The 27,970-nt window shown below is 37.5% G+C and overlaps 1 protein-coding gene across 2 annotated transcripts in view; it reads right to left on the bottom strand.

The window, feature by feature from the left end:
• LRBA (LPS responsive beige-like anchor protein) overlaps window positions 1-27,970 on the bottom strand; it is a 561,748-nt gene that overhangs the window by 26,074 nt on the left and 507,704 nt on the right. For both annotated transcript variants that reach the window (XM_019722880.3, XM_019722903.3), the window contains exons 49-52: window positions 20,034-20,123; window positions 15,370-15,547; window positions 10,361-10,423; window positions 5,285-5,440 (exon numbers count right to left, since the gene is read on the bottom strand). In XM_019722880.3, coding sequence (XP_019578439.3) covers window positions 5,285-5,440; window positions 10,361-10,423; window positions 15,370-15,547; window positions 20,034-20,123 — 487 coding nt within the window. The remainder of the gene's footprint in view (window positions 1-5,284; window positions 5,441-10,360; window positions 10,424-15,369; window positions 15,548-20,033; window positions 20,124-27,970) is intronic.

Genomic DNA, 27,970 nt, shown 5'->3' with positions numbered 1-27,970 from the left:
TGACCTGTACAAGGGCAATAGAGCTCACTTTGGACAGCTTTTGTTTTATTAAATTGGAATTACATGAGCCAAGTCATTCTTCTTTGTTTTAATTGTCTGAATGATGAAAATTCCTTTGGGGGTGATGATGAAATTATGGCAGCTTATCTGATGGTAATGACTGGGGACGGCAGAGAGGAACCCAGTAAACTTCCACATATCTTGGGCTTCAGACACAGGATGAATTGTTCACAAAATGGTGTCAGAATAAAAGTAAAGCCTCCACCTTTTAGAATCTTTGTTTAATCAGATATGGATGGTGTTTATAATTCGCAAAAGCTTGTCCAAATAATTAAATACTGTAGCAGCCCTTCTCTACAATTTCTAGCTAAAATTTTCCTTTGAAATGTCCACAGAATCCAAAAACGAATGTGATAGAAAATCTACTCTTACTATTCATCATGAGTTTTTTTAATAAGTGTTTCGGTGATGTCATAAAAATATAATTTGAATGGTCAAGGAAAAAAGACCACTAAGCTGAAAAAAATTAATATGCCTAAAAAGTTTGTGTTTAACATGGAACACAGCATAACCTATGCACAAGATAAGGTCTCAACTATGTGTATTTAACTTTTCAAGATAATACTAAATACAACTAAAAATTTATTTATATTAAATTGTTTTAATTATTTTAATAAACCCAAACCTCATAATAAATGACGCAAATTTAGAAACAAAATACTGAAATATACTTTAAATCAGATGGAAAGTCAAATACAATGCATTCACTCTTGCACAGACTACTACCAGTAACTTTAAAATCCATTTCATTTCAATCTCAAATTGCAAAATTAATAAAGTACATTTTTTCTCCTGTGACTACATTTCTTCAGCCTTTAAAACTGTATCAAAACATTTCATTTTAAAAATTAGCTATGGCAGTAAGGAAATGTGCAAAACATTCAAGACTTTCTAGAATAAAAAATGGAACAGAAAAAGAGCAAATTAAATATGAAAAAAATGTAATAATTTTCACATAATTTCCAATTTATATGCAGAACAAAGTGGAGAGATTTAGTGATAAAATGGGTGTGGTTAAATTAGAGGACTTACAAAAAATAAGAAAAAAGTTAGGTAGCTAGGTGCACTCATTACAAATTAGAAAACTGAAGCTTAAATCAGTGACTTTTACCTACTGAAGGAAACGGAACCACCACACTGCGATTATGGTTTTGATCACAGAGTGTGCAGTGACTTCTGACTCAGCGTATACCTGAATGCTGAGAGAATGCAAACTAGAGGACTGATTTAAGTATGTTACTTAGAAAAGGCTTATTTAGGATTTGATATTCATCAACTCAGTGGGTTGTCGAAGTGAGAATGAGCGAAATAACTACAACTAGATACGTGAGCTCTGGTGGCACAGAAGAAACAGGAGGCTTGCAAAAGAGCAGCTATTCACTTGGTACCTTGCTTAATCTCCAACTCATGTGAAGAAAAGTGGAAAGACTGATCCGTAAAAGTGGGATGGGTTAAACACAGTGGCAGAATTATCCAAGATTCATTTATTAACTCTGATTAGTTAAGGCATCACTATGTATCTACGATGTCAGTGTTAGAAAAATGTATACGCAGTTACTGTGGTTTCTTTTTTTAACTAATACTTCCTAGAGGTTTAATTTTTGTCTTAAAAGTCATCACAATTATTTTCCATTCAACAAACACTTACTCAACACCTACTAAGTGCCAAGCATGAGGCCTTCCTACATCTATATAGTGGTAAACAGACATGGTACGTAGACGTGGTCCCTGCCCCCATAGTACGTACTGTCTGTTGAGCAGACAGACATTAAACTAACACAAACAGATATATGATTAGGAATAGTGATAAGTATTATAAAAATACAAGGGAGGATCAGTGAGGATAATACGGTAGAACAAATTTATACTGGGTGTCAGGGAAGACCAAAATGAGGGAGTGTGACATTTAAGTGTTTACATCTAAAGAGTTTCATATTCTAATAGAGATTAATTTTATTCTCTATAATTTATACTTTGCGCGCAATTCTGGAAAACATTGTTGTTGTTTTTTTTAAGTTTACTTGTTCCTGTTCTGGCAGCCTTCCTCAGCAATATTTGTTATTGCTATGAGGTTGAGGTCCACTCCTCCTAAATAAATCACAGCATATAAAGACCTGCTGCTCTTTCGGTAAATTATTTTCTGATAATCTCATAAGTGTTCCTCAACCTTTATTTTTTGTTTCCTTTAATACCAGTCTACCTCTCCGCACACTAATATCAAATATTACCACAAGCACGAGAATATCCATTTTTTGACAGAACAAATTTTCTAGTTAATGTTTTATTTGACAGCCGTGCTCCAAAAAAAAAGTAGAAAAGAAAAGAAAAAAATCAAGCTCAGGACTCTGCACCACTGAAACTAAAATGTGGCCTGAAAATAATTCCCACTGCCGAGGGAAGGTTTTATTGTTGTCTCTGCTGTTCTGGTTGTGTCCCGAAAGCATGATTTATGTTAAAAGAATTCCTTGATACAACCGTGTTTCTTCCCCACCCTCTCCCAAACCTAATAAGGATTTTTTTTGGGGGGGAGATTATGTGCTAAAATATAATTGAGTTCAACACTTGTGACAGCTTTGTCATTATATATTATTGAGCATACAATTTTTCCCTTGCTTTTCTGCCAAACTTAGAATGTATTTAGTATTCCTATTGTCATAAAACCACAAACACATATTTACCCTAACTGAAATTACTTAAAAAAAAAAAAAAAAACTAGCATGAGAGTCTGTATACAAGATATTAAGAAAGACACTACGACTATCCTTTGAGATTTTTTTCACAACTTTTCTGGCAAGTATAAATATTTTTATTGTATAAGCCAAGTCAGGTCCATTAAAATGAAGTTTAAAATAAGACTACTTCTTGTGAAAATGTTTTACACACACACATTTCTGAAAACAATAAAGTAGAAGGTTTTTAGAAAGACGATAAATGTTATGTAGTTTATTAAGTCTAATGTAACATGGCAGACATACTAGGAACTTAGTAAATTATAGTGTTTTCCAAATTAACCAATGATTGACAGGCAACAGCTGTATGAGATAACATGGTATACTCATAAAGAATGCTGCATTTGAAGTCTGAAGAGCTGGCTCCAATGCCCAGTTCTATCACCATTATCCATACAAATTTCAACAAGTCAACCTTTTTAAACCTCAGTTTCGTCATCTGAAAAATGGGGATAAGGACACTTGTTCTGTCTCACAGTCATTGTAAGGCTGAAACAATATCATGTATGTGAAAGAATTTTGTAAACTCTAAAGAACTGTATGTGAGCGTAAGAATTATTTCAATTAGTATTATACAAAAGTGAGGTTAGCTTTATTTTACAAATATTAATATTCACTGCCTTTTAAAAATGATATGGAATGACAACAAACTCCAAATCCTGAAATGTCAAACAAAACCAAAGACTAACATAATATATAATTCCACTTACACGACATTCTGAAAAAGACAAAATTGTAGAGATGAAGAATAGGTCAGCAGTTATGAAGAGGTTGAGGTGGGAGAGGAAGTTTGGGGTGACAGAGCTGCTCTGAATTTTAATTGTGGGGGTTGTTATGTAACTCCACATTGCCCAAACTAATGGAACTGTAAACCAAAATGATAAATTTTAAAGGATACAAATTGAAAAATAATTTTCAACAATGTTAAAAAAAAACCCAATAAGCAATCTAAAGGAATGTTTAAGAAAATCTTGTGAGAGTATGGAACAATTTTAATCTGACAATTTGTGCGAAAAATGAAGCCCAATTTGAGGTCAAATCATACTAAGGTGGTGATTCCCAAAACAGTGAAAGAAAAGGTTAAAATTTCAATTTGATTATTAAGTCAGAAAAAAAGTCATTATAATAATAAATATATTTTAGGAAAACTTATCAATCCCATTGCATTGCTAAAGAATTCTAGAGGAGTTTTAGGTTCAACAGCAATCACCCTAATAGACCCAAACATGTAGTAAAAGCCCAATTAATCAGGAAGACTTGAATGACGATGTTTTCTTTCTAGATCTAAAGAATAAAGATGTAAATTATAAAGAAAACTTACATCATCGATTCCATAAAACAAAAAATAAACAAGATCATGTCCACAAACAAGTTCTAGGGTTTATTTTATGAACAGTACATATTCAACTATTTTCTCTACTTTCTCATAGCTATGTTACAATACTATCGTCAAAATATACTTAGGACAAACTCCTTGAATAACCAGCAATTAATTTTTCCATACACTATACTTAGGAGGGCAGGAGCAGGGACTCATACATTTTATAAAGATTAACAAGACTGAAAGATGATTTACCGTAAAACATTTAATAAACTAGAAATTTCAATTAAAACGAATTTCCTATTCTCACAAGATTTAAATACTGTTTCCTAGTCCCACATTATTTAATCAAGATATTTGTAGAAATATCTACTTTTACAGTATCTATCAAGTTTTAATGCATTAATGTCTAATTTTAATTATTTTATATATTCAGCTACATATTTACTATAAGTCTATTTAATCCTCTAATGTCTCTAAAATACTTTACGAGATTCCATTGCATTTTTCAGTGTTTCTCAATTTCCTCTATGCAGAAATTTATAAACATTTACTAGATTGGATCTCCTGTGATAGTATTGAGTTGAGGTTGGTTTGTCCTTAGGGTCATGCATGCAAAGATATATACAGACTTAAACTTTTATATTTTTAACAAGAGCGGTCACACATAATATCAGTAGTCAACTACTTTTCTTCATGATAATGCAGCTTTCAGTAAGAGTCTATGCAGAAATGGGTGAAGGCAAAATATCTATTCCCAAGAAATATACATAATGAGAATGTCCAGTAAGGAGAATATCCTTTAAATTACACACAAGTGGGAAAATACACCTATATGTGTGTGCACTTGCCGTAAGATTACGCATACACATGTGGATATGGTATTTACTTACCAGCATATGGTTTTAAAATGAATCATTCCTTCTACAAGTATGAGGCTTGGGCGACAATCCATAAAACACTGCCTCTTAAAAACATGCTGAAATTAAATCAATAGTGGACTATAGTAGTGGACTATATAGATTACTTGAAATGAAAAAACAGTGTCTTTTCCTTATTTTACAAATTTTAGAATTGTGTACTTTTTAGAAGGAAGAAGATGAGAAAGCATTCCAAGTCTCTCAGTGTTACTAGTAGTAAACTTTACTTCACGGAAGAAGGAAATAACTGTTACCTGTGTCTGTAGAATAGACTCGGAAACTCTTATCCCAGAAGCCACAGATGAGAATATAACGGTTGTCTGATGTGATGACGAAGCACTGGGAATGGACTTGAATACTTTGGTCTAAAAGGTCAGTGATTTGCCTCCTGTGCATTCCTGTGTTGCTAGCTGTGAGAATGGAGGAAGAAAAAAAAAAAAGCTTACTAAACCCACTTACTAATCCTATAGTTTGTCATCCTGGGGGTGGGGAGTAAGGGAGGAGACGTGACACATTGCAGGGTAAGAATATTTGGTCTTTAATTTTAAATATAGTAATATTTGAAAAACCAAATAGGAAACCACATCTGATTGTTGGAAGAATGTGGATAGCTCAATTCAACGTCTCAGTAAGAAATGTTGCCTAGAGGAAAGAAATAACAACATACTACAATTTAAAAAGCGTATACAATTCTCAGAATATGCTTTTCCAGCTCTTGGGCAGGACCAAACTAGATTACAACCTCCAGATTGCATCACAGTTAGGTTTGTGTTTCTGACAATCTCATTACATCTATCGCCATGAGAATGGATTCATGTTGTGACAATCTATTACTTTTAACTTTTTTTGTCACAAGGAAGAGATATTAGAATTTAAATGTCATATATTTGAAACATTGTAGCATCTTGTATTACTTTGGCTTTAACAGGTCTTTAATTTGACTGGATGTGAACTCCCATTTCCCCTGTTTACAGCTGCACTTGCATATGTAAGGAAAGGGTGGAATGACGATTTATTAAAGATACTTGTAATTGAAAACGTGGAAGCACAGCACACTGCCACTTTTCTTACTCCTTAGGTAAGCAATAAAACAAGACAGCCTGGCAGTGTGTTTTCCAAGTGCTACAGAGCACCTGAGATGGGTTTGTCACAAGGCAGGAGGTCAGACCCAGACCCACATCGAGCACATGGGAAGAGTAATAACCCTGGAGAAATGCACTACCAAGTATGGCATTATCAGAAGAGGAATTTTCATGGAGATGCCTTTTTTGGCATTATGAGGCCAACGACATAGAAAGCTTTGCGTCTAGTCATCCAAGGAGTATTTCACACCAACTTTCCAATACGAATAATGGTTCTTATGTGGCTAAAGACTCTGGATTGTACCAGAAATTGGAACAAACAAAATTTCTGTATCTGATTATTATATACTTTGTAGCATAGTCTTTCATGTTTTTTAAATACTATCAATGCATTATTAAAAAACTGAAAAATAAGAAAACATCTACATTATTGTATATAATAACTAAGTTAATGTGGCCAATTTAATAGAAGGCTCAGAAAGTAATACAGAAGAAAAAAAGTGTTCAAACTACTCCCCAGTGCTCTGCTGGGAACCATGGGGGCCACACAGTAATAAAATATCCCCTGTCCTCAGGATATACCCAACATAGCAAACATGCACATACACACGTGAAATACTGCAAACTCTGCTAGTGTCTGACTGCACAACTAAACAGGTATGATTATTACATAACTGTTTGATAATAGGCTTCATATACTTTTGGGGGGGTTAATGGGCTAGAAGGTGACAGCAGGAGTAAAAAAGGCCGAATTCTAGTTTGGGGTCATTTTCGGTCTCCTTCCACACAAAGGGGAGTTCCTGACAGATGAGGAAAAGCTTTTATGGGTATTATAGTGTATCACAGAGAGACTTCAGTATCCTATTGCTGTGAAGTTGTGTTATACAATTCAGTTTTTTTTTGTTTCTTTTTAATTCCAAGAAACCTAGCAATTAAAAACAAGGAATGTAGTACTTTCTATGCTGATTATTACAGTACTTTATTCCACATGAAAATTATAAATATATTAGTTTTTGTCACCTTTTGACTTTTGCTCCTATGATATACTTTCATACTGGTCCCTTTTTTTGGCGTGATCTCCCTAGTTTGACAGATCTGGGCGCGTGCACAAAGTATCTATGGGTAACAGCTGATGTCCCTTCAGCATTCAGATGAACTATTTTCTAAGTAAGTGGTTACTTGTAATTTAACACTACGACTATCTATCTATCTATCTGTCTGTCTGTCTGTCTGTCTGTCTATCTATCTAATCTAATCTAAATATTCTACCTACCTCACAACTGCCTTTCTTTATCTCATTTCTTCTGGTAAACCTCCTGAGATTCAATACTGAAAGTATTTTTATTTAATGAAAATTAGGTATATTTATCTAGATAAGCAGTCTTTAAACTGGGGCATGCATATCCCTGGTGGTGGTCATGGTGGTGGTGGTGGATGTTAAGATTTCCCAAGGGACACACAGGCACAGATGGTTTTAAGGGAATCAATTTCTAGTTCCTCAACTTTCATGTGTTCTCCTGCCTGAAATACATTTGCCTGAGAACTCTCCCATGAGTTTTCCTTTCTAACCATGCCTTTCACATGCTCTTCTTCACTAGATAAGATAAAGGCATATTTCTTTCCTATCCAGAATCTTAAAATGGTGCTTGACCTCCAGGTATAAAAATCTTTTGAGAGCCAAATAAAGGGACAATTCAAAATACTAACGTGATGCTGAAAAGTGAATGCGTAGGTATCAAATCATTCTGCAAGGTAGGTGGTTTCCAAATCATTGCTTTCAATGAAACAGAGGGAGGATAGAATCTGGCTGTCAATTGATGGATCATTAAAAATAAGTGTCAATGGTGCTCACTTCAGCAGCACATATACTAAAAATAAGTTTCAATGATAGATTGTTAAAATGATCATTGAATGATAGACCACAAAAATAATTCTTAGTAGTTCACTATATGAATTTTGTCATGTAACTCAGAAAGAGTTCAAAGATTTGAGTGACATTGTTAAAACTCTTTTCCCATTTTCATATGTGACATTCCTCAGAGCTTCCAACCATAAAAAAACAAAAAAATAGGATGGAACTGTTGATAAATCTTGTCTCATTTAGCAACAAATAATGTTTATTCATGAATACAGGAGCTAACTGTTTGAATACTTATTTCTAGTAAATATTTGGTTTTTGTTTAATAATTTTTATTAAAATTTATAATTTTTAATCATATAAGCTAAAATTGTGTACGGGAAGTCAAATGAAAATACAAATTCAAGATGGAAAAGGAATAATGTACAATTTTCAACTGTTAATGGCTTTTTAATGTATTTTCAAAAACAATATGTTGAGCATCAATTCCCTTTGATATTTAGATTCCATTTGATATATTTAACATTTTATACAGTATGCCAGAAATTATAAACTTTCCAACCATTTAAACTTGTGATGCAAACTTTCAGATGTCAATTTAAAAAGGCGTAGAAAGGTGCATGTTTTGAACAATTATTTTAGGGAATATCAGAGCAAATAATCTGATGACCACCGATCTAGAGCAGGGATAAAACTATGGCCACAGGCCAAATGTGGCCTGTGCCTGGTTTTGTATATAAAGTTTTATTGGCACACAGCAATGCTCATTTGTTTATATATTGTCTATGGCTGGTTTTGTGCTGTAACAGCAGAGTTAAGTAGTTGTGTCTGATATCTTATGGCCCACACAGCCTAAGATATTTACTACCTGGTAATTTACCAAAAAAAGTTTACCCATGCCTGGTCTAAAGGGTTACAACTGCTGAATTCATTTAACTAGACTTTATAGGATATTCATTGTCAAGTTTTTAGGCAAAGAATAAGTCTATACTTCAGAAATAATGCTTTAAACGACTTAGCAAATGGGCTTTATTATTTTCCTGACTTTTAAAACTCTACCAAAGTGAGCATTTTTTTTTTTTTTTAATATATGGCAAATCATAGCTACTCAAAGCAAAATAAGATTTAGGAACGAGAGTAGTATTTATCCTACATATAGATTTACTTCTTAAATCTCTGCTTATATTTGGGGAAATGATAAATGAATTAGTTTTCAGCTAAAGGTTATTTTGGTTCATCTTGACAGTTCATCTGCAAATGGTGACAATTTACCTGTCTTACTGAAACAATGGTTTCAAAGACAAAAAGGGTGACATATACATAGGGAACATCTTGAATTTCAAAATAATAAATCAGCTTACGCATATGCTTTATTTAAAAACTTCAAAATTCTAACAAGTTTACTTGTGCCAGGAAATTTGACAAAATTACGAGCCAAACATCCATGCTAACAGCATACCCCTAGACTCATGCAAATAGCGTACCCCTAGAGTTAGGAAATGAAGTGTTTTATTCTAAAAGTTACTGAATAGCATATTTACTATCAAGGCTTAACATTTTGAGTGAAGCCACATTTGAGTTCATCAGCCATAAAAATGAAAAATGCTAAGCTAGCAAGTTCAACTAACCTACTCAAAAAGTGTAACAGCAATTAAATATTCTAAGACATCCGTTCCCTGCAGATGCTCATTTCATCCCAATGACTCTTTCTGGTCTCCTCCCTTTCCTTTTTTTATCCTGCGCTGAACAAATTTAACCTCCAATGGCAATTTATTGGGCTGTAGGACCCTAGGAAAATGAATACAAATATCTTAACACTGCCATTGGGAAGGCAATATATTTCAACTTTGAAACTGCTCTGCAATTGCACATTAATCCCCTCAGACTGAACAGAGGGTCCAGGAAGAAAGGATTGATCTCCTTTAATGATGAAACCCTGGCACTACAGTTTTATTTTTCACAACACAGTGCTGCTGAGAACCCCACTGTTATTATGAAAATTTCCCTAGCAAAGGAGCTCCATCACATTACTGGTGCACCAATTCATCACCACGAGCCTCACTCCTGCTCATCAACAAGTCTGAGTGATGAAAAGATCCAATATTATCCTGACAGTACTTCATGCGCATTCTCAATCACACATTATTACAGCATCCATATTAATTTTCAGTGACACTCGTCCTAGGCCTGTTCAAATTAGGCAAACCAACGAGGGGGAGTTGATGAAATACCAGCATAGCCACAGCTCATTGCATTCCAATTTGCATGCAAATGGTTTATCAGGAAAATTCCATTCCCAGCAACCAGCAAGTGAAAAACAACTGTAATCTACACTTCAGGGCCACCATACAGAGCTTAATGAATCGCAAAGAGAGAAGGAAGTGACAGACCTACGAGAGGATCGATTTCCACTGGCAGCTGGTATGGCTGGTCTTGTACAGCACCTTGATGAGCTGGAATTCACAAGATGAAAAAAAAAAGCATTATTTTTCATACACAAACTACATAAAAAACGCGTAAGTCAAGTCTTATGTAGAATTGTTTCCAACCTCCAAATCTCTCATACAGTTTTGTGAAATTTAAAGAAAGAAAAACCATCCAGGTGCTTTCCTGGCTGGCTTATTAAACATTTATTTTAGATTAGTGCTGTGCTGAACATGTGCCATCAGCAGTGGCTCCAGTCCTCAGCCATAAGCTATAGCAGATGCTTGACTGGCAACCTCTGATGCTGCAACAAAACAAAATTAAGTGGTAAAGCGCGCTGAAAACAAAATGTGACAACCATCTGCTGACTGTAGCAAATACTAGTTTTTTGGTTACTTCTTTAAAAGGCAGTTTTGAATGCTGCAGCACAAAGGATCCACAAAAACGTCAATTTATGATGGAGAAAGGGAAGGCTCTAAGTCAGGGAACATTTAATGTTTCATCCATCACTGAAAATCAATCAATTGAAAGTTTGAATAAAAATAAAGAAAGCTATCCACAGATAAATGTTTTAGTTAAATGCATTTGACTGAAATATCCTCTTAAAGGTTTGACTGAGGTTTTTTTTTAAAAAAATTTATTAATATTTAATATATCCATGGTTTCTATTTAAAAATACTCTCAGAAGTAAATGAGTAGCAAAAATCAATCCATACTAAGAATAGTTTGCTCTATTCTCAAAATGGTTCTAAAGATTCGGGCACACTTATATTTTGTAACTGAAAAGAGATTCTGTAGGCTGTTTCCCTGTGAAAGGTAGGAGACCTAGGTAGGGAGGGAGTATACTAGAAACCAGAGCTGTCACTGGCCAGCTATGCAACCTTAGGCAAATCATAAACCCCAAATGAAGGGTTTAGAATAGATGATCTTTTCAGCTTTGTAATTCTGGTAGTTACGTTCTGGGCCCTTTTCCAAGTTATTTTCCCCAAATGACTCAGCCATTCATCCTGGTCAGTATCTGCCTTTTATAGACTCATAAGCATTTAAACTGCTTGGTTTGTATCAGCTCTAGTACCACCAGATTTTAGGATATTTTTCTGACTGTCCTCGAGGGGCTGAAAATAAAAATGGGGTACATTCCAATGAGTTCATTAGATTATTTTTTAATTTACTATGTCATCATTTCCCCTGTTAGTAAATACAAACTTTTCAAGGATGTTTGGAAGACAAAATAACTGATAAAATAACTGAGTAAGTACAATATTAGCACTAACAATTATAGCTGAATATTTATAGGAACTTAAAGTAGCTGAAAAAAGGAAGCCATATGACTCACTCTTTTTTACTGAAGGCATTGTCTTCGCTGATTACTGGCTCTGCCAGTAAAGAAATCACATGACACATACAGGGACCGATCAGGGAAAATGGACCATAGCTTCTGATTTACCCAACAGTATCATTTACACTAGTAATACCAGTACTAACACTAATACCTTGAGGATTTTTCTCTACTTCTCTGAGAACCTGGGATCATAGAAACATTGAAACCAAACTGTCAGTGAGAGGTTTGGGTCATGCCTCCAATCCCAGTTCTGCCACTGACTGTCCGTGTGACACTGGGCAAGTTATGTAGTCTCTGTGTTTCAGTTTCCTGATCTGTGTGATGGGTTAGACAGGTTAGGTTAAACCATATGAAATTACCAATACCTGACATTTTGACTGATAAAAGTGGCAATTTTATATGATTTAACCTAAATAGAGAGTCTACCTTGTAGGGTTGTCGAGGGCATTCAGTGTGTTAATACATGTAACGTGATTAAAACTGTATTCAGAACCTAGGAAATACTCTACAAATGTTAGCTGTTATTATAATTTCTTTTTTTGAGGTTGTACAAGGGCTTTTGAATGAGAAAGAAGGATAAAGATGAATTTTTTTCTAAATCAGGACTCAGACACTAGTGGAAAAAAATGACAGGAACTATAGCTGTCTAATGAACAAGCTATGGAAATCACAGATTCTCAGAAAAGAACCAGAAGCTAAACTAACAACAACAACAAAAAGTGTAACATGAATTTGATATTCACTGAAGAAAAATTGTTAAGGATTTTTGACATTTGTTTTAAATCGAGGCATACTGACAGGTAAGGGTAGCACACGATAGGATGAAAGATCCGATTTATGTAAATATCTCCTAAATGAAGCATAGATTTAATACAATGAATGCTTAATATTTTTAGGTGTAGGTGTAGCTCAGTATTGGAGATCACATTGTAGAACAATAACATACCTGTATTATGTTATTATTCTTTGCATTTATCTGGGGAAGAGCTGCTGTGTCATACTGTAAGGCCAGAGGGTGGGGACAAAAGCTACTAGTGACACAAGGTACAGACACAAAGAGCCTCACTGGGGAGAATGACAGGTAAATAACTGGCAAAACATATGCAATCCCCTAAGCTTTTATCTTACAGAAAGGTGAGCTGGGGCTGGGGACAGCAGATGGACCATAAGTGGTACTCCAGCAGAGGGACACTTCCCCTAAATCACTTTACATATATGAGGTCGGACAATTAAATTCATGAACTTGTTGCAATGATGTTGCTAACCTTTTTTGATATCAGAGGGATTATTCATTACGAATTTGTACCAACTGGACAAACAGTTAACCAAGTTTACTATCTGGAAGTGCTGAAAAGGCTGCGTGAAAAAGTTAGACAACCTGAACTTTTCACCAACAATTCATGGCTCTTGCATCACGACAATGCACCCACTCACACGGCACTGTCTGTGAGGGAGTTTTCAGCCAGTAAACTACAGTATTGGAACACCCTCCCTACTCACCTGACCTGGCCCCCAATGACTTCTTTCTTTAACTGAAGATAAAGGAAATATTGAAAGAAAGACATTTTGATGACATTCAGGACATCAAGGGTAATACGATGACAGCTCTGACGGCCATTCCAGAAAAAGAGTTCTAAAATTGCTTTGAAGGGAGGACTAGGCACTGGCATCAGTGCATAGCTTCCCAAGGAGAACATTTCGAAGGTGACCGTGGTGATATTGAGCAATGAGGTATGTGGCACTTTTTCTAGGATGAGTTCGTGAACTTAATTGTCTGACCTCGTATATAAATTGGAAGTGGGGAAAAAAACACCTGACAACCAAGCACTAGGGGAAGCAAACTGTCTATCAGGAAAATGGGCTTGCTCCAAAGGGGGCGGTCAGGAGCTCAGGCCTCAGTGCTGAGTGAGTGTGCTGAACAGCTTGAAGATCAGCTGCAGACCTACGAGCGCTTTGGCTGAGCCAGTTCAGTTCCCGTTAGCTCTGTGCTAAGCTGAACTAAAGAGAGGAGGCGGAGAGTGGTCAGGGCTTTCTGGCAGTTGAAAAGGTTTGTCTCGCCTTGCTCTGTTTAAATGGAAGAAGTTCTCAGAGCTGCCACAACCAGCCGCCCAGGATAAGCACCCTGGTATCTCTGATGCCACACCCACTGGTGATTTTGCCAAGCTCTAAGGGTAACGACACAGAGAGCAGGCACATTTTCTAGTGTATTGGACAGAGAGCACCACCAAAAGATTTTTCTTATAACAAGTGGTGTTTAGAGAATCCAAAAAAAATCACATTTGTTTATCAAATTATAATCTCTAGTTCCAAAATATATCATCTGCATATACATTTACCTCTGCAAGATAAGTTCACTTGAAGAAAAAGGAACAAAAGGACCTAACACTAGAGACATTATATACCTGCCTCAATGTCTACCTTCTCCACTTTTTCTGAGATCTATTCTCTAATCAAACACTGGCATCCATTTCATTTGTAATGGCCAGGAAAATGGCTGTGTCTAATAATAAATTCTGACATCAGCCACATCTTCTTCATCATGGGTGCCTCACTGCATAGTCAGGGCACAAGGTTTTTTGTTGAACAATTCAATTCTGTTCCATTCTAAAAAATCTTCCATGTAATTTAGCATGAAGCTCTTGTTCAAGAATGTACTTTTTTGCAACCGTTTCAGGTATTATAATGAGCAATGCTTTATGCACAGTTTATACACTTAATGACAAGTTAACAGATGATTAAAACCTAGTTTTTTTAAATTCTCCATCTAAACAATGGCTTAGTAAAAAAGCCTATAATCTCCAGGACTTTAAAAGATTTTCCGTTTTAAAAAAAGTGTTTCAAACTAGTGGCCAAATAAAAAAAAAGAGAAAGAAAAACCAGTGCTAAATCCAGAACCCAACATTCCTGTTCTAATGAGAGACAATAAATCACAGAGGATTGGTCATAAAATCTGAGTCGGAAAACTTGGGTTCCAACCAGGCTCCACCCCTGACTGGCCATATGCAGCAGCGACCAATCAGGGCAAGCTTCCTGCGCTCAGTATCTTCGCAGGTAAAGAGTGGGGCTAGACTAGGCAAACTCTCACGTCTCTTTAAACTTGAATGGTTTATGATTCTAATGGTTATTTCAGTATCTTGCCATTAGTTACCATAACTATTTAGCACTTAATGGAAAAAGAGAATGTACTTATTTATGGGTCTGCAGTATTTTGGCAGAGTAATTTAAGTTTTCTCTGTCATCCACTGAACTAAAGAGAGCAAGGCACATGGTAGACAATCAGAAGTGTTTACTGAGGCAATGAATGAGTAAGTGGAAAAAGGGGACCATCTGATACATAAGCCCATACTATTTATGGACACAATATAGGACATCATTAAAATAGTAGAAATAATATTTATCTCCTGGGAATGAAGAGAAAACACCAGATGCCATAGAATGGTTTATGTTTTAACATTTGTGTTTTACGCCTCAGATGGGACTTCTTTAAGCCTTTCAAACTAGTAAACATTTTGATTCAGACAATGCTTGAACATGAAAAAGCTTAACTGCTGGGATACATGTACAAGGATATTACAACATCTTCATACTGTGTTCGATGGTTACTGTCCTTATAATGCTCATTCCTTTACTTACGAGGAAGGTTGTGCCACTTGTTCACGGCGAACAGCCTGCTAGCGGTGACCGTAATCACGGCGGGTGTGACCAGGCCGGGCTGGGTGTTGGCTGCCACGTGGGTGACCGGGGAGTTGGACGGAAACTTCAGGACCATGATGACGTCCTGCTGGGCCTGGTCTGTGAACATCAACGGACTCTGCAGGAGGAGACACTATTGAGTGGGCATGACGAGACCCCCACAGACAAGAAGGAGAAGACAAGACAGGAGAGAGACAGGGTGCAGGAAAAGAAGAGGGAGACCATCTTAGCACAAGGTCCAAGTGAGAGCGCAGCGCGCAGAAAGGCGCGTAGGAGCAGCAGTGAGGGTGTGCTGGTTTCCCATGGACATCATTAGTTGAATTTTTGGGTGATTGAATGAGAATACATGAACAGAAACCCTTTAAAAATCAAGACATTTTACTGGCTCCCATCTCCACCCCACTCCCATGAAGAACTAAAAGAATAATTTGATTTACATTCTAAATAGGCAAAGTATTGGGGGAGGGTAACTGCTTTAAGCTGTTCCAATTGCTACTATGTGTCAAATACAAAATAAATAAATAAGTAAATATATACATAAATACATACATACATACATAAATAAATAAATATAGAATGAGCATAGGCAACAGGCACAAAAGCCAAGGTCATTTCCAAAGATCATCAGAAAGTTGTGATGAGTTACATGAAGACTTTGACAGCTAAATAAAGAGATAATTAAAACAAACATATTTATAAACAATAGCTATACAACATGCATGCATTATTACAGTAGAGAAATAACTTATGAATGTAACATACAAACTTAATTAGAAAGGTGTTTCAAAGCAATGCATAATTAAATGTACTTGTAAAAACAATATATTTATATAGTGTGCCGAGTCATAAACACTGCCCTAGTATAATGCAAATGCCCCTGCTTTCCGCTGTATCTACCGATGAAAAGACCTCGCTGCTGCCCCTCTGTCTCTCTTGGAAAAAAACCAAAGCTCAAGACATAATTTCTTTTGAAAAGCAGAAAGTAATTAAAAATGTTAAATAATACACTGTCTATTCTAATAACTAGGAACAAAATAAATCTTGAAGACTACTAAGGATTTAGAACATCCCTCCAACCCGTATATCATAATCCAAGACATATATAACGCCACTCTGATTTACTGGTTTTATTTATACTTTGTGGTGGTATGCTACCATACAGTAATTGCGCTGCACATTTTCAGCAATTCTCTTCTACCACGTCTATTTTCTAATAGCTGATTAGTATCATTCGGCATTGAAACACTTTGATGAAGTGCTCCTGGCTGCTTTCCTCCTGCCGTATTTCAAAACACCAGGTATATGTAAATGTGTAAACACATATATTTAACATGTATTTACTCAGAACTGCTAATAAAAAATTAAATACATTTGCATTTTTATTATCAGTCCTTTTAAAAAAGTTATTAAGAGTACTTAGAAAAACATATTGCACTAAGAATTCCTATTTGCACTCTTTGCATAAAGGTGTAAATAAAGGCAACTAATAAGCTACCCAGACACCCTTCTGAGCAAGTGGCTAAAAGCCAATCAATATTATGAGTTAATCCTCCCTGGATGCTCATTCAATTAAAGGTGTCAGTAATGCCTCATCTGATGTGGCCTCAATTAAATCCAACTATCTGATGGTGAGAAAACACAGGGGGATACAGTAACAGCAGCAAAACCAGACAAATAGGCAGCCTCCGTGTGCCTGCTAATTACTACACCTGGTGTATATTATGGCTCATGCACTTAACGCAGCACGAGGTGGCTTTAATTTCTGCTATATTTGTGTGTGTGTGGGGGGGGATGGGGTGCATTGATGGTGGAGGGGGGTACTCATCTGAATGGCAGTAAAAACAATAAACATTTGGACCTTTTATTTTTAAAAACTCTGGTATCAATAAGTAATCTTTGTCATACAAAGGGCCTTTGATACAGTTTTAAGGAATTCTGGGAAACTGGGTAGAAATGAGAAACAATGAGAAACATCAACCAAAACATCCCATAAGCTAGTTATGAAGAAGTCCTGGGAAAAGGAAATGAACCTAATTTCAGAGTACCAAGCTTTATTTTTCAATTACACAGTTTTTTTTAAAATAATATTCACCAAAGTCAATTTATACACACTCTGAGAAAGTCAGAGTATAAGATACATCATAAATTCCTACTGTGAGGAAGTTGATACATATTTTTGAGCTTAACAGCTCATACTGTAAATACAATTAGACTCAAATAGAATAATTCCAATGTTTATGCCCTTTAAAAAAACACTGAAAAATCTCTAATGTGTAGGAAGAATGTCTTGTTTACATAGTGACTCTAGTGGGCCAACACTTAGCCACAAGGCAAGGACAAGCCACTTTCCACAGAAAGCTGCAGACACCACATCAAGAACTGTCCTCCGCCCTCTCGCATCAGGCTGTCCCTCCTGCCTGTTCCCACCCAGTCCATCCTGACTTAAGCTCCCAATGCAGGCAAATAGCAGGAAACTAAACTCTCTTAGAAGCGCCATCAGATCCTTGGCTAGTAAGTATGGGATCGGAGCACCAGAAACAGGGAAAAGCATGCCCAGCTTGGGTGAGTCTATGTTGATGGCAACCCCTGCAGATGAGCAGGACAATTTGTAAAAAAGGGATAAGAGAAGCAGACCCTCCCTGGGTGCCCCCGGGAGCCCCATCTCAGGCAGAAGTAGGAAACCGCTAGCCAAATTTCGTTCGGTTTTCCCAGAATAAGTGTACGCTTGTTGACATCTCTGGTTTCTTTCTAACACACTTTTCTTCCCAACCCATGTATCTGTAAGATGAAAAACACGATTTGCACAAGTCTGAAAGGAGTTCAGGTTTTCAATTCAGTGGATAAAGATAATGGGAAAGACAGCCTCCCATCCTGACGTGAGCATGTGCCTTCCCAGCCGTCCCACCCTCGGGACAGTAAAAGCTGCTCTGCCTGGATGAACCAGCAATCCTTCTGCCAGGGAGGGAGGCATGGCAGCAGGGACTCCCGCACTGCCCCAGTGACCAAGGCTGTGCAGTGACCCAGGTGGAAAGTCACTGGAGCAGCAGAGGTGCTTCCATTAGCCAGCTCCATAGCAGCCCGAGTCTCACAGACAAGCTATTACTAAAACTAATTCCCAACCTCAAACATAAATCATTCTTACTATTTTTATGGCATTCTCTTCCATTGTCTGGCTAACTGTTCGCTTTTTGTATAGTCTTCTGCTCACCGAAGTTACCCTTTATGCTCATCTAAATGTGATTTCACCTGTTTAAAAACACTTGGACAAGAGGATGCAAACAATTTTTCAAATGCTTGTAGCTTATTACAGTGGTCAATTCATGTGACCAGAAAAAAGAAGGTTAAAAGGGCTTGAAAGAAGAAAGAAGATGATGAAGAGGGCAAAAGGGAAAAAGACACAAAGAAGAGAAAGAAAAAAAGCCACAGGTAGAAAAGGCCACATCTCTATCTCCTGCCCTCTTGGGTGCTACGCCCTCCTCACCAGTATCTGTCAAAATTCTGCCTCCTCTCAGACACACCACATGGAATCAGACTCTACTTCAAATTATCCATTATATTTATGGAAACAGATTTTATAGTTCCTATTCTTAATTTAAAACAGTAATGAGCAACTTATTTTATTGAGGGACAATTCAAGAAAAAAATATAATACCTATGGTCTGTTCTTTAAATACATTATTTTTATCATGCAATTCGATGTTTGTTCATTGTGCTGAGTTTTTTGTTTAATCATTGAAGAATGATCCCCCCTGAACTTTCAGGAACTATAAAAGGAGAAAGGCCACAGTATTTTGCAGCTCGAGTCCATTTCCCTACTCCTGATTCTGGGCTGGCCTCTGACTTGCCATGACAAATAGAATGTGGTATAAATGATGTGTGAGTTCCAAAGCAAGCCCCCAGAAGTCTTCCGGAAGTGTCTTCCTGGAACAGTGCTCCACCATGGGACCTAACTTCCTTCCTTGAGGATGAAAGACCCCATGGAAAGAAAGGTCCAGCCATCTCAGCCTACCCCACAGCAGCGTGCCAGGAAGCTAGGATGAGCAGAGCATAAGAAATGCCCATGTAACCCTCAGAATCATGAGACATATAAATCACTGTTTTTATGCCACTAAACTTTGGGTGGTGTGTTATATACCAAACCATCATTTTTTTTCTCCGAGGTCCCAGACCCTCAGCAACAATATCTTACATATGAGGATTCGTTTTAAAATGTCCATACTGAAAAACATATTGGGATGTAAAGAATAAACACAGTAACATACCTAATCTAGCAAAGACTAGGCTCAAACCAGAAAACTTATCGATCCTATGTCGGGAGTCTTTATCCTACAGTGAAGATACGTGATAATTATAAACCTCTTCATTCTGTAACACGAAACGCGAACTGATGAAATACTAAAGTACTGGAGCAAGGTTTACCTTCCCAAAGACTCCAGGAGAGCATACAGAATTTTTCGCTGGTTGTTATGTTAGCAGGTTAACAAGCACTGCATGAGAACAGGCACAGATGTGGTGGAGAATCTCTAGTGCAACAAGAGATTGATATGATCGCCAAGCAAGGTCTCGAAGAGGCAAGGACTGGGAAGAGTGAAAGCAGCACTTACCACTTGCATGGCGGAACCTCGGGGAGGGTGGGGCTCTATGAGGAGCTGAGAAGGCGTCTGTCCAAAACTTCGGATTTGAGCTTCAACAGCCTGAAAAACGCATGGGCAAGTTTGAGGGTTAAGAGGTGTTAATTACAGGCAATAGAACCACAACTGTCACCTGAAAATGTCACTCCATCCTTCTGGCTTGTTTCATGTTGAAATTCAACCTTGTGTTTTCAGAATGGGGCTAAGCACCTGGCAAGGGCACCGAGGGTGAGGTCATCCTTTAGTACCGTGGAAGCTGTTCCTATAAAACCCTGCAAAACTTTCTCATCTTGCTCAGTGATATGAAACAGAAACCAGCTATTACAATCAGAAATTGTCCTTTTTGGCTCCATTTCTGTTTTCTTGCATTTTTTTCCTGCTTGCATCATCCCTGATGACTAAAGCTAATCTTTTACAGGTATAGAGAAAACCCATTGCTGCTTTGATTCTAGGCTCCATTTCATCCTGAGAAGTAGAAGGGAGGAAAAAAGAAATATAGCACCTGTGAAAATGGCTTGATGCTATTACTTTTGCCATAGGAAGAGCATTATTGTTGACAGTCTCTTTGAACCTAGGTGGCTAAACAACAAAGTAAAAGCCATATGTTGCATCCAAGCATGAGACAGTTAAACCAAGGACTAACTAAACATAAGAAACATGTGTGTGTGTGCCCTTTTGGAAAGATGTGCGCATGCACCCTTTGCCCGGCACTCCCCTCCCGTGGCTCTTGCTGTACGCCCAGCACAGATGCTCACTTTCCAACCACCAGGAACTCCCTCATCATGGGAAACTACTAAATGCCTGATGCTATCACTAGCTGTAATTATTTGTTTACTTGTTTATGTTTGTCACCTCCCACTAAAATACGAGATCCATGAAAGCGAGGCCCTTATCTATCTTCTTCATTGTCGGATCCCTAAATTGGCCGAATGGATGATGCTACACTATGTGTGAGGGAAGGGAAGGAAGCAAAGATATACACAGACGACTTCTACACCTCCACAACAGTCAGTATTCTTAACTTCCAGACCAATGGGATAAAGAAAATCTCTCAAATTCGTAAGCGAATATATGCTTATCCTGTTGTTTTTTAATCCCTAAGAAAACAAGTCTTACATTTTCATATGCTCTGCAGGACTGTAGGCGATTAAAAGAATCATAAACAAGAAAATATAATTATTATCCAGTATTAATTTCCTTTTTAATTTGATGAGGATACCACTAGTAGTCCTATACAATGACCTTGTAAGAAACAATGACAGCAATTCATTCATTCAAGCATTCAATGATCATCAACTACGTACACGGCAGTACAAGGTCTCAAGGTTTGAAGAATGTGTTCCTAACATGGGAAGCAGGGCAAATGTTCTTGGGTGCTTGAATAAGCTCAAGGAATGCTCTGTGACTGGCATAGGCAGAAAAGATTGGGAAGCACCTTTGTGAAAGCTGAAGGATGTGGTGGAAGCAGCATGGGTTCTGAAGTCAGACTATGTTCAAATCCTGAATGCATGCCACTCATTAGCAATGTGATCTCAGGTAAATTATTTAACCTAAGTTTCCATTTTATCGCCTACAAAATGTGGATAATAATAGTACTCACTTCATAGCGTTATATTAAGTTTTAAATGATTTATAGGTAAAAAACATAGCAAAGTGTACAGATTAGACCCTCAATATGCACTCAACAAATATTCATCGAGCACTGGTAACAACAATAATATTTATTCAGTACTTACTATTTGCCAGGAGGTTTTCTGAGTGAGTTACTATCTAGTATCATTTCATCTTTAAACTGTAGGATGTGAATACTTCACTACAACCATTTTATAGATAAGGAAAATAATGCACAAAGAACTTAAGTGTCTTGTTCAAGGTCAAATGTAATTAAATGGCAGACTCAAAATTTGCACCTGCGCAGCTTGATTCCAGAGCTCATGCTCTCAGTCGTTAAGCGATCCTTCCTCCTTATCTGTCAGGGACCACGCCAGGGCCCAGGGACCACTGAGCACACAACAACATGACCTTACAATCAAATCAATGCATTAATAAGGTATCTCTATTCATCATCACCAGCATTAGTACAATGAAGAGTATGTTCCGACATAATTAGTAGAGCAGCATAACTAGGCAAGGGTAGGTTTTATATAGGGGGAGATAAGGCTGGGTCTAGACTTTAGAAACAAGAAAAGGCGCTAATAGGAAGTGACGAATAGAGTCTAGGATCATTTCAGAACTGCATCGAAAATATTGTTTGATAGGGTGAAATCAATTTATGACCAACATCAAGGACAATCTTGAGGTTCAGGAAGAAAAAAATATCACAAACTGGCAATCTGAAGCCTAAAAGTGGTCACAAAGAAGGAGATGGGAGCACTGCTGTTTTATGGTGCAAGATGTATGGGCTGAGTTTAAGAACGTGAACCCTAAGCGTCTTTCAAGAACAGTTACGGAGCTAGTGCCTTTGCCCTTGACTGCTGCTTTTGGTGGCTCTGGCCCAACAACCTACCTGTCTTTTCCCCATAAAAGAAAGGGGGGTGGGGACAGATAGCTTTCACACTTGGCTTGTGGCGTAAGATGGTTCCGAGTGTAAATTGTGGCTTTGCCATCTATCTGCTGTATGCCTTTGGACAAGTAGCTTAATCACTGTTTTGTCATCTCTAAAACAGAGATAATAATGATGCCTATCTTGTAGAATCATTTGGACAATTAAATAAAATAATACATATAAAGTGCTTAGCACAGTACCTAGAACATACAAGGCACTAAATAAATCGCTATGTCATTATTAGGTGTGGGGCTCAGTGTGATCCCCATTTACACTGCTAAAATAGGGAAGAAATGCTTCTGGATTTTATGATGATAATGACGAACACATTATTTGAGAAAACTGAAATCTGACTCCAGGTTTCAAAATACACTGCAGAGCTAAGCACCTAGAGACAGATCTCTTTGGAGGTTCAGAGAGCAGTCCAAAACATAAGGAACCGTATACCTCAATCCCGAGGAAGCTGTGGTGTTTGAAAATAAGGGATGAATATGTGAACCATGCCCTCAGGAAAAAATCAACAGATTGTAGAGACTGATGACTGAGCAATGAAGAGAAGAAAAAAAGACAAAACTAATTCTTTTCTTTTGAATTTGCATATTTTAGAGAGTACCGTCTTTCCCCGAAAATAAGACCTAACCAGAAAATAAGCCCTTGCATGATTTTTCAGGATGACATCCCCTGAACATAAGGCCTAATGTGTCTTTTGGAACAAAAATTAATATAAGACCTGGTCTTATTTTCGGGGACATACGTTAGGAAAGCAATGAATGGAAATACAAGTGTCTGTTATGGAGAACTAGTTTGGCAGGAGAAGGACAGCACATCTTATGTCAGACGTGGAATCTGAAGTGACAGTGTCAGCCTTCTGTCCAGTGCACACAAGGAAGCCCCAGAGTGGCTCTGAGATGCAAGACCTGGGTGTCATTCCTACAAGAGAAATTTAAGTCAATGGTGTTTGAGCTTTCCCTCTCACTGTGTATGCGTGTGTATTTTTAAGCAGCAGAAATGACGTCCTTTTTCAAATGAAATCTTACATGAAACTCCAATATACAAAAAACGTAGAGATAAGGCTCTTCTACTTTAAAGGTGGGTAAAGCCATCCTTTAATAACTTTCTGCAGCACCTCCTGAGACAATTCTGAGAAATCTTAGGGCTCTGGAGCACGGCTTGAAAGTCGCTGGTTAAGCTCCAGGAAGAAATTACATGAGACTCACACAAAAGGCCCTAGAGCGGAACCTTGGGAAACACTCATATTTAGAGTATGATATGAAGAACTAATGAAGAAGACAAAGGAAGGGGAGATGGGGGTAGGGGAGCGGGACAGGGTGATATGGAGGCCATAAGATGCGAGTTCCAAAGAGAGAGCTTTCAGTGATGCCAACTACTAGAGAGAAACTATGAATGATGACATTACTGCATAGAGATATTGTAGAAGTAAATTTAATGTAACTGTTACATATCCTGCTTTGCACTTAACATTGTTTTGAAATGAAAAAGGTATGGATGATGAGGAAACTTTCAAAAATACCAATCTCCTCTTTGTAACACTTAAAAAGTGTTAACGTTTTAACAGGATTTGCACATTACTGACCTCTTTCAGGAAAAGCCTTTCTCAAGTCATGTAATATAGAGGTCTGATTATTCTGCCTCAATGACGAAGCAAAAGCTATATTATCCCACACAGATTACATAATTATTCTTTCCAAGTCCTCAAGACATCTATGAAGATTACAGAATTCTTAGACACAAATGCTTTATGTCTTGACTAACCTATGAGTGGTTGGTGATAAAAATACACTAAAAAGGGATTTTTTCAAGTGTGAAATGTGTGGAATAAGATTTAAGGCAATGACTATAATATCAAATCCTTATAGTCAAACTTTATGTCATCAACTGGTAATTCTAGATCCTTCTAGTTTCTAAAACTCACTTGCCATTTTTTATTCGGCTTGACTGCTGAAGCAATTTACACTGCTAATCACATCCTAGTTTCTTCACAGTCTTGCTTCTGTGGCTTCCATGGCTTTAAACTAACATGGTTCTCCTTTGTGCTACCCCATTATTCTCTGTCTTTTGCTGACTTTAATTTTTTCTCATCCATCAATGAACTCATCACTGCAAGTTCTCTTTTAGCGCCCCAGGTTTTGCAATCTAAACTTTCTGTCCTAGAAAATGTTTTCTACTGTCATAACTTCAAACCTTAGTTCTAGTTGCACGATTTCCCAATCTGAAACCAGACGACTGTCAATTTCTATCACATGTCTACTGATACTTTTGCCTGATGGCCATCTACGTGCACACTATGTGCATGTCTCAGCACACCTAAAATTAACGTATCTAAAACCGGGAAAAATTAATTTTACCCTACCATTTCTCAGTCAAGGGTTCGATTCCTATTTTCATTTTTTTAATGCTCAGAATCTTACTGACATTTTAAAATTTTACCTCTTTCTTTCATATATAATCAAGACCCAGTCATTTCTTTTATATAGTTTCTCATATTCATCACTCCTTCCCGAATCTAGGTTCCTTATAGTTTTAGGTATTGAGTATTTCAATAGTTTCTTTACTGTTTGTCTCCATTTAGTTTCCTCCTTCAGTGTAAACTTAGTTTCCCCAATCTCACCTTTATGCAATATTCCCCTGATCAAATGTCTGAAATTGATCCCCAGCACTTAAAAGATAAAGGTCTAATGCCAGGCAATGAAAATCTTCCTACCTCTCTAACTTCATTCCCTCATCCAACTCCCTAACACTGTGTTCCTTCTCAGTGGAAGGAAGGCTGACTTTCTTACACAAATATAACCAGCCATTTTCTACTTACATTATCTTTCATGCCACTGCCCTTCCTGTAATGGTTACCATCATCTTTAATTTTCTAAGTCCTACTCTTCTCTAGAAAACCCTGGAGTTCTACCTTGATGGTGCACTATTTCCCAAAGGTTACAGCCCTTCCATACTGCTGATTACACACTTGATTCAGGCTTCCTTATAACATTACCTTTTAAAAGATTATTAGTCTGTCTCTGTAACTATGAAGTCCGACAATTAAGTTCTCAAACTCATTCTAGAAACTGCTACATACCTCATTGCTGAATATCACTATGGTCACCTTTGAAGTACTCCCCTTGGGAAGCTATGCACTGATGCCAGCACTTAACACTTCAAAGCAATTCAGGAACTCTTTCTGGAATGGCCATCAGAGCTGTCGTCATACTACCCTTGATGTCCTGAATGTCATCAAAATGTCCTCCCCTTTCAATACTTCCTTTCTCTTCAGGTACAGAAAGAAGTCCTTGGGGGCCAGATCAGGTGAGTAGGGAGGGTGTTCCCATACAGTTATTTGTTTACTGACTAAAAACTCCCTCACAGACAGTGCCATGTGAGCTGGTGCATTGTCGTGATGCAACAGCCATGAATTGTTGGTGAAAAGTTCAGGTTGTCTTTCTCACACAGCCTTTTCAGCACTTCCAAATAGTAAACTTGGTTAACTGTTTGTCCAGTTGGTACAAGTTCATAATGAATAATCCCTCTGATATTAAAAAAAGGTTAGCAACATCGTTGCAACAAGTTCGCGAACTTAATTGTCACACCTCTTATACCACCGGGTCAGAATAACACACAGGTGTGCAGCAGGTAGAGCAGTCAGTACCTTGCATGTAGCACTCATACAACCAAGACTTCTATCTAGGGCCTATTATGTAGCAAGCTCGAGCAGACCCTTATGCCTTATCTAGGTTGATACTGGGATAAAATCCAAGCTTGAGAGACAAGCACAGTTCTTGAGGGTAAAATGGCGGCATGGGAGACAATAGGAAGCGATAAGTGAAGGCTGGTATCTGCCATTACAAAGAGACCCAAAGAGCCAGGGAAGCTCTGAAAGGTGTCCCTGAAGCCAGTAATTCTCATTTCTTCAATACCCAACACACCTGAGGGATATGACAACACTCCAGTGTCTCACCAAAGCAGTGAGTCTTAAGGGCCAAGTCAAGAATCCTGGGGGAATATGTGTGATTTGAAATGCCCCTTAACTTTGTGCCTCACTCTTTCTTCACTTTTCTGTTTAGCACTGTGTATAGAGGAATAGAGAATTTAGAGGCCTAAGGAAGTTTTGAAATCACAGGAAACACAGAGGCATAAGGTTTAGGAAGGTGGACTGGTACCGTGTTTCACCCAAAATAAGACCTAGCCGGACCATCAGCTCTAATGTGTCTTTTGGAGCAAAAATTAATATAAGACCTGGTCTTATATTATATAAGACCGGGTGTTATGTTAAATTTTTCTCCAAAAGATGCATTACAGCTGATGGTCTGACTAGGTCTTATTTTCGGGGAAACACAGCTCATAGGGCAGCTTAATGAACGCTATCAAATGCCTAAACTGGTTTCACACACTCTCCTTTACTTAGAGAGTTTTAGTCCCAGATGATATCTTTTGAAAATTTGTTTATGTTAAATTTTTATTATGGAATAGGATAATGAATCCCCATGTATCCATGAGTTAACTTCAATAATTATTAACACATTTGGCCTTCAGTTATCTTACAGCGGCTCAGCCTAGGCAATGTGCTAGAAATACTCACTGAAAAATAAGAGACTGTTCCCGCTTTTAAGCAGTTTACTTATTTATATTTTCACCTCTACTGAATTTACACTGAGAACACAATTTCCTACAATGACCAAAGATTATAAACATTAGCTAGCAGCCTTCATCTTTCTTTGGAGGGGGGTAAACAACTGGATTTGAAAGGAGATGGTCAACGGTAAGGTTGCAAATTTGATTGCGTGACTTCTCTAGTTAAAAATCTTTCCATCTAAATTCCTTATCGTGGGGGCACCGCAGCAAGGGGTCAAGAATGCAGACTAGTATCAGACTGCCTCAGTTCAAATCTTAGCCCTGTCACATATATGCTGAGTGACCATGGGCAAGTTACTTAACCTCCTATGCTTTAGTTTTCTCATCTAAAAATGGTGATTATTATAGGGGGTATTTCATCGGGTTGTTGTGAAGATTAAATAAGATAATATAAAACACAGAACAGTTCTTGACACATAATAAGCCATCAGTGTCTGATGTCATTATTACAGCATATAGATAGACAGATAGATAGATATAGATACAGATATGAAGATATAGATATAGATATACACAAGATTGAACCTAGTACCTGGCTAGGGTTAAGGACGCGTTTAATAAATGTTACCACCTATCATAATAGTAGCCTAGCTTCTTCCAGTCTCATCCCACCACTGTCCCTCTCACTCTACAATGTGACATGTAATGCGTCCCACTGCCTTTTTCTATATTGTTCTTTTCCTATTCCCTTTCTCTGTGTGGTTGCCTCCTCCACATTCTTTGAGTC

Source organism: Rhinolophus sinicus, chromosome 15, assembly GCF_057876585.1.
Source record: "Rhinolophus sinicus isolate RSI-liver-muscle chromosome 15, RSI-T2T, whole genome shotgun sequence".
Classification (NCBI taxonomy): Eukaryota; Metazoa; Chordata; class Mammalia; order Chiroptera; family Rhinolophidae; genus Rhinolophus; species Rhinolophus sinicus.
This window is presented reverse-complemented; position numbering and strand designations above follow the sequence as displayed.